We start from the raw sequence: 8,078 nt of genomic DNA, 5'->3' as shown, positions 1-8,078 counted from the left end.
ATTCTTCAAGGTATTATTATGTTATTTAAAATAATGACTATATGTGGGTGTGTGTGAAATTTTAGTAGTATAATGTAAAATATTATATACATTGTTTTAATTATGCTAATTAGGATATGAAATCAGAGGGTGCAAAAGTATTTTTAGAAGTTTGGCGTGCTGTTGATGATCATATATTTGCTATAAGTAGCAGTGATGAAGTTTTCAATGAATATGGAGTAGAAGATGGAAAAATTGTTTTATTTAAGAAGGTATATTATTTTTAATTTATGTCATTTATGTAATAATTTTTATTTCTTTTTGTATCTGTTAATGACATATATTTTACTTAATATTTGTTTTAGTTTGATGAAGGCAGAAATGAATTTAATGAAGAACTTGATGTTGACAAATTACTAAACTTTATCCTTATATACTCATTACCTTTAGTTGTTGATTTCAATCCAGATACTGCACAAAAACTATTTGGTGGTTATATTAAAACCCATTTTCTTGTCATCCTTAGTAAAGAAGCTGGTCATTATGAAGAATATGTGGAAATGATTAAGGAACCAGCAAAAAAATTCCGTGGAGAGGTATGTAAAAGTATAAATAGTGTAGATATTAAGTAATATTATGCAGTGAATAGCATCAATATAACAGTATTAATATTTTATTGCAATGTACGTTTTATAGGTTTTATTCGTAACAATTAATGCTGATGAAGCTGATCATGAACGCATCTTAGAATTCTTTGGTATAAAGAAAAATGAAGTACCTGCTATGCGTCTCACAAAATTCGAACGAGATATGGCTAAGTATAAACCAGAGAAATCAGAAATAACCAGTGAAAATATTCTGGAATTTGTAACCGCATTTGTGGAAGGCAAACTAAAAAGACATGTACTTACACAAGATTTACCTGAAGACTGGGATAAAAACCCTGTAAAAATTCTTGTGGGTACCAATTTCCATGAAGTTGCATTTGATAAAAAGAAAAACGTTTTAGTTGAATTTTATGCTCCATGGTGTACACACTGCAGCAATTTGGTTCCTATTTATGATGCAGTATGTTTTTTCAAAATATTTTTTACAATCTAATATTTTAAACACTTTTTAACAGATATTTTTGAATACAAAGTGGTATACTTTTAGCTTGGAGAAAAATATAAAGATAGAGAAGATTTAGTTATAGCCAAAATGGATGCTACTGTAAATGAATTAGAAGAAGAGAGAATTAGCAGTTTCCCAACAATTATTCTTTACAAAAAGGAAACAAATGAAGTCAGTGTCCTAGATTTGTTAAGTCTTTAACGTCTAACCTATTTAATATCAATGATAGGTACTTATTGTAAATGCAATGAATTTTTAGGCTGTAATATACGACGGTGAAAGAACCCTTGAAGAATTTTCTAAATTTATTGATTTTGATGGTGTTTATCGTGAAGCTGCAGAAGAAGTTCGTACAAATTTGTAATTAGTCTTCGTTAATTACGATGTTGAACACAAAATAACACGATTCATTTTTACAGGCTCAAGAAGAAGATGAAGATGATGATGTGCCAAGAAAAGATGAGTTATAAAATATATATATAAGTATAAAGGAACAAATTCAATAATTTCTCATAATCGCTGTTTATAAACTTTGTAATTCTGCTTAAAAGATATTAATTTATAGAAGACTTTTTAATCATGCATTTTCGTTTTAGTACTTACAAGTTTAAGTTTCCGAACCAATATTTTAAAATGTACAATTAACTGTTAAGAATTTGTTTACAGTTTTATACAGTGTTTGCACGACAAACGTGTAAACATGTATACATACGATTGGCATCATTCATCTATAACGCATACTCCATTTGGTTGAGTAATTTGATGTGATAAATTGCACACAGTTGAATAAAGCAACTTGTTTTATATATGTTATATATGAAATAATCTGTATATGAAAACACAATTCAGGAGCAAAGCAGTTGCGCTACTCGTTTCATTATCTTTTTTTTTTTCTCTCTTTGACCTCTTAAAGTTGTAATGTTTAGATACAATATCATTATCTTGTGATGTTGATGTATGAAGATGTAACTTGTGAAAAATCGTTAAGCTAAGATTTTCGCAAAATCGTAAATCGTATTTTATTTTTATAAGAAAACTTTGTTTTTTATTAAATATACACGCATACATGTTCGTACAACAAACATACATTAAAATTCATTGTCTAATGTAGTAGATACTTTAAATTTGTGGTTCATGAATACATTTCCATTTACAGCATTTAAATAATCTACAGTATAACAGTTTTATAAATATTTAAAGTAGAAACGATTTTAAATAAGTTTAAATGTATAAAAATTTTATCAATGGAATATATAAGTAATATAAATGTATACACACGCGCACGTGCGCGTTTATCCCATTTTTGTAATAAATTCTAAGAAATCAATACATTCTTTAGTAACAATTATTATATGTTAAAATGGTAGTATATATGTATATGTATCGTTGAAATAGGAACCATTTTCTCTATGTGTATGGATGCACAGGATGGACGCGCGCGAATGTATGTATGATACAGTTACTGACCAAATTTTCTGAAGATAAATTCAATACATTTTTATTAAAAAAAGAAACTTCGTAACTGTAATGAAATAAAATTACATTTTAATTTAATTGTCGTATTTAACGAATTTAAAAAAATAAACAAATCAAATTCTTTGCATTTTTGTTATTAAATATAGTGATTGCTTAATACTTAAGTACCTAATACTTAAACAATGGTTACATGTATTTATTTGAACAAGAAATTGCCTTAAATAATTCTACATTGTTTAAAATTGTCCAAACTTAACAATTAATATGTTTTTCAAAGTATCGAACCCTATTTGACTTTTTTTCATTGTCCAAATCTACTGGTGCATTTGTACCAGGAATACGTAAAAGATATTCAGTTACTTTATTTATATGTATATTATTTGTACATTCAGAGTTATTTTTCGTAAAATCAGTACGTTTGGTCACTTTAATTATAGTACATTGAAAATGCAGTTAATACTGAGTGACATGCAGTTCTTTTGTTTTTTATATTAATTTTTTGTATATTATATGCTGGATTTGTAAATACTGATTATCTTTTTTCTTTTGTTAGAAACAACAAGATCCGGTTGAAAAATGGAACAAACATTTAACCTTTCAAAACTGATTAAATTCTTACATCAAACATTAATATTTACAGAAGACATAAAAAATGTGTTAATATCAAATTGTGACGAAGCAACGTTTTGTTTAAAACCATGGTACATAGAAATAGTTTCTCAACCGGAAACTAGTAAAAATATATGTACTTGCCCCAAAGTAAGATCATTTGAAACTCTTTTGTATGAATTTTTACAATATAATGATATTAATTGATTTCTTATGTGAAAGTTTAAAACTGAAGTTGAAGAAATTGCTGCAAGTATTAGTAGAACATTATTACAAACACAGCAATTACGAGAAAAGTTATTTACTAATGTTACAAAAGAAAGAAATTCAAAATGTTTTGATATGTACAAATGTTCTCATAAAAATGGTAAATATTTAATAGAAAATATACTGATTTTTATTATTTAAATCGTTATGTAAAAGACATATCATTTATATTATTTTATTATCATATGTATTATCAATTTTAGGTAATAAAGAACAAAGAAAAGTAAGAAACTTAAGTTCAATTAATAAAAACACAAATGAGGTACATTTTAATCAGGATCATAATATTAAAAAATTAATTACTCAGAAAATGAGTCGTGATAGAGGATTACATAATGAAATAAAAAATAGTGCACATATGAGTGAAAAAATAAAAAATGATAATAAACATTTGGTAACACGCTCAGAGAATAAGAATTTTCTTAAGATAAATAAAAGGAATATCAAAAACATAGTAGCAGTTCAGCAATATAAAAATATTAACCATAAATTGGAAAATAATTCTACATTAAATGGTTGCATAATGAAGGTAACAAGTTCATAAAATATTTAAATGTATTGTTTTCTATTTTTATTTTTAACCACTTTTAATGGAATTCTAAACATTGTAGCATTTATCATAATTTATTATGTTCTACTTACATAAAATAACAGTTACTTTTGTTCAACTAAAAGTTGTGTATGCTTATATAAAATAGTCGAGTATACAATTATGTAAATGAAATAATAATCTGAAGCTGTCACATCTTTTAGTTTCAATACTGTTTAAGATATGAATTCTGTTATATGAATTAAATTTAATTACTTTAACATAAAATTTAAATAATTCTAATTAACATAAAACATTAAGAATAATTTGCAGTTGCTGTATTCTTAATAATTATTAATATAATTTTATCTGTACAGTCAAAATGTATTAAGTTTGATGAAAGACTTACCGCAGCATCAACAAGTGAATTGAAAAGTTTAATACAAAAAATATCAACCAAATCTAATAATTATGTATTTCCTAATGAGTGTACAATAAAGTGCTCATTACATGGAGGTGAAACTTTACAATGTATCTATGAGCAAAATTTAATAGCTATAAATGTTGTAGACAGTCTTCATATATCTAATATTCCTGGAGAGATAATTAAATCATTGAAAGTTTATCACACATATTTGAATAATGAACTTTCCGCGAAATTACTTAACGGAAAACGGCAAAAGATATTTCATAAATTTTTGATAGAGTTTAATAAAAACGTAAGTAGATACAAAAGTGAAAAGTATACACTCAAGTGTGCAGTTGTATATACAACATACATCTTATATGTACATTACAGGGTCAAATTTTACAGGAAAAATCAATACATAAAAATTACATCATTATTGCACTCCCTAAATTTACATCTTTATTTGAAATTCTTTTTTTTAAAAACCCAGAAATATTTCATTTAACTGATATTAAAACAACATATGCAGAATTAAGTTCTACCTGGAAAATGTATAAATTTAAAGAATTTAATAATATACAAGTTTTAAAAAATATTGTACAGAAAATACTATGTACTATTTCAAATGCACCAAAATGGATGTCAAATGAGATTTGGAATTTTTTCTATATGAAATCTTTTGAAGGTACGATTTTATTTTTCATTACAATTAACATGTTATTTTAATTTATATTACTTTTTTAGGTATGTCAGAAGTATATTGCATACGTTACACAAATGAAAAGCAATTATTATTATTTTTTGATGTAATAGAAAAATTGCAATATATACAATACTATAAAGGTTTAGTTAAAATTGTTATAGAAGATGTACTTCCTAATATGAAATTTTTATTTAATCCTGCACAATTAGAATATATGAAAATATATAAAATGATTTCCATTCTTTATCAAGATTTAAATCCAAAAATTCCAGTTTTAGTAAAAACTGATAAATAAAGGCCTTAAAGTAATGATATACTTATCATTTACATTACTATAGCAACTGGAAAGCACAGACATATTTACATACAATCCTTAAAGGGTATGAAATAGATATTCTTCTAAATATACCGTGCATGTGTCAATTTAATATCTTATTTTTTAATATCAAGAGAATAAATGTAAACAATTAATTTGGGTGTAATACTGATAATTATTAGATCAGTTATTTAAAATTTGTTAACGCTTTTGTATTATATTTTTTGAAAGTTTATTCAAATAAAATAATAAAAATAAAAATTTAGACCATGAAAAACATCAGTATGCAGTACACTTATACAAAAAAGCGATTACAGTTTGGGAAGCAATGTAACTTTATGGATTATCAAAAAATAGAAGCTGATATTAAACCACATATAGGATATATGAATAACTACATTCGAATAGATCCTACAACTCAGGGAACTCAATACAGCAAGATATATTCTGTTCATGAGGTACAAATTGATACTCAAAATTCTCTGTGTGTGCATGTCACGATTATTATTAATATTATTAGGTAAACACAAATACTGCAACATTCAAAGATACTGGTATGTATCATTCTGAAGGTGGATGGCCAAAGGATTTGAATATAAAAGATACAGAGCAAACAGTGAGATATAAACGTAAAATTGAAAAAGATGAACTATATATTCACAGAATGCTTCAACTGTTACCTGTAAATATATTGTCTAACTTTTTTCTTTGTTACTTTTATATTTTGCTAAAATTGAATTAGATGTACAACTATTTTTAGCCAATGGAACAATGTATATTACAAAATGATGCTTGTAATATTTATGAACAATATTTTAAGTACATGAAACCAGTTTCTCTAATACAAAGAGTATATTCGCGTACAGTTAATGTATATCGTGATATTTTGCCAGTTAAGCGGCAAATAACACATCTTTCTTGGTCACCAGATCAAGGAAATCGTTTTGCAGCTAGTTACTGTAATACTGACTTTATAAAAACAATAAATGACAATCCTCAATCATATATTTGGGACGTAGGTAAGTTAAATTAAATATTTTCAAAGTGTACTGAAAAAAATAAAAGAATTTATATCATGAATTTATAGAAAATCCAAATACACCTTGTATAACATTAAAGCCATTTTGCCCAATCTTAACATTGGAATATAATCCCAAAGATAATAACATACTGATTAGTGGGTTAATGACTGGTCAAGTTGCCTTTTGGGATATTAGGAAAGGGTCAGAACCAGTTGAAACAAGTTTGGTTGAATTTAGTCACAGAGATTTATGTAATGAAGTTTTGTGGATAAATTCTAAAACTGGCACTGAATTTTTCAGTGCTTCCAAAGATGGACAGGTACAATAAAATATAAAGTAAAACTTTAATACAAATATATAATGAAGAAAGTTATTAATTGTAGATAATGTGGTGGGATAGTAGAAAATTACAAACACCTACAGAAACATTAGTAATAGATTTATGTAAACCTGATGATCAAAATGTTAGTAGAGCAATTGGAATTTCAGCATTACAGTTTGAACCATCTATGGGTGCACGTTTTATGTGTGGTCTTGAAAATGGTAAATAAAAATTTTGTGTTCGCATTTTTTTATTTATACATTGATAAATCTGTTTCTACTTATATTTAGGAGTAGTAATATTAGGAAATCGAAAAGGTAAAACTTCAAGTGAGAAAATTGCAACAAGATTTAAAGCGCAATATGGTCCTGTAATAAGTTTAGAAAGAAATCCAACGTTTGTTAAAAATTTTTTAACCGTTGGTGATTGGACAACAAGAATATGGTCTGAAGATTGTAAAGAATCTTGTATTACTTGGACACCGTAAATATATTTTAGTTTTAATTAATATGTACTCAAACTGATAAAAATTACTAAAATTTAATTGAAATTATGTTTTAGTGGTCACAGGAATTTCCTAATGGGTGGAGCATGGAGCTTAACACGATTTTCCGTATTTTTCCTAATAAAAATGGATGGAACTTTGGATGTGTGGGATTTATTGATTCAGCAAGATTCCCCAGTTCTTAGTGTGAAAGTATGTTTATTTTAATATTGTAAAGTCACGTACTGTTATTTAAAAATAATAAATACTAGGTTTGCGATGATATTTTAACATATATAAGACCACATGAACAAGGACAATTGGCTGCAATTACTAATAAGAGGGGAACAACATTTCTACTTGAATTTTCAGAAGCATTGACAACTAATCAAAAAAATGAAAAGCTTCTATTTACAGCAGTAAGTTTTATTAACTTTATAGTGTACAGTGATTACATTAATTTTATTGTATTTGTATTACCAAAATTAATAGCTTCTTGATAGAGAAACACGTAGAGAAAAGGTAATAGAAGCTAAAAACAGAGAACAAAGATTAAAAATGAAATCTCTTCGAAATACCTTGAATAATTTTGAGATCGAATGTGCAATGGGAAATACAAAAATTGATGAAAAAGATTCAAAATGTCATGAGTCTAAGAACGATTCAATATTAATATACTGTGAAGAAGATTACAAAAATATCATTAAAGCAGTAAGTGCAAAATATTATTCAAATAAATATAAATCAACATTTTATTCTTTGTTTTAATTCCAAGATTATATTTTATTAGGAGCTGGAAAAAGAAGAATCAATACACAAAGATCTAACAAACACCAAACATATGATAAA

At 26.1% G+C, this 8,078-nt stretch overlaps 2 protein-coding genes across 2 annotated transcripts in view; both read left to right on the top strand.

The window, feature by feature from the left end:
* Positions 1-5,380, top strand: part of LOC108573597 — a 6,339-nt gene extending 959 nt beyond the window's left edge. Inside the window, 11 exon segments of the mRNA XM_017936060.1 lie at positions 114-251; positions 345-575; positions 676-1,047; positions 1,135-1,263; positions 1,352-1,442; positions 3,122-3,327; positions 3,400-3,544; positions 3,648-3,973; positions 4,351-4,692; positions 4,773-5,067; positions 5,127-5,380. Coding sequence (XP_017791549.1) covers positions 114-251; positions 345-575; positions 676-1,047; positions 1,135-1,263; positions 1,352-1,442; positions 3,122-3,327; positions 3,400-3,544; positions 3,648-3,973; positions 4,351-4,692; positions 4,773-5,067; positions 5,127-5,380 — 2,529 coding nt within the window.
* Positions 5,381-5,438: 58 nt separating this feature from the next.
* Positions 5,439-8,078, top strand: part of LOC108573596 (dynein intermediate chain 3, ciliary) — an 11,730-nt gene continuing 9,090 nt past the window's right edge. The window contains exons 1-10 of the mRNA XM_017936059.1: positions 5,439-5,465; positions 5,668-5,859; positions 5,922-6,083; positions 6,162-6,420; positions 6,489-6,742; positions 6,807-6,966; positions 7,036-7,228; positions 7,307-7,442; positions 7,502-7,648; positions 7,722-7,940. Coding sequence (XP_017791548.1) covers positions 5,671-5,859; positions 5,922-6,083; positions 6,162-6,420; positions 6,489-6,742; positions 6,807-6,966; positions 7,036-7,228; positions 7,307-7,442; positions 7,502-7,648; positions 7,722-7,940 — 1,719 coding nt within the window. The 5' untranslated portion in view covers positions 5,439-5,465; positions 5,668-5,670. The remainder of the gene's footprint in view (positions 5,466-5,667; positions 5,860-5,921; positions 6,084-6,161; positions 6,421-6,488; positions 6,743-6,806; positions 6,967-7,035; positions 7,229-7,306; positions 7,443-7,501; positions 7,649-7,721; positions 7,941-8,078) is intronic.

Source organism: Habropoda laboriosa, unplaced genomic scaffold (assembly GCF_001263275.1).
Source record: "Habropoda laboriosa isolate 0110345459 unplaced genomic scaffold, ASM126327v1 scaffold128, whole genome shotgun sequence".
In the NCBI taxonomy this organism is placed as follows: Eukaryota; Metazoa; Arthropoda; class Insecta; order Hymenoptera; family Apidae; genus Habropoda; species Habropoda laboriosa.
Note: the sequence above shows the minus strand (reverse complement) of the source record. Positions and strands in the feature narration are given on the sequence as shown.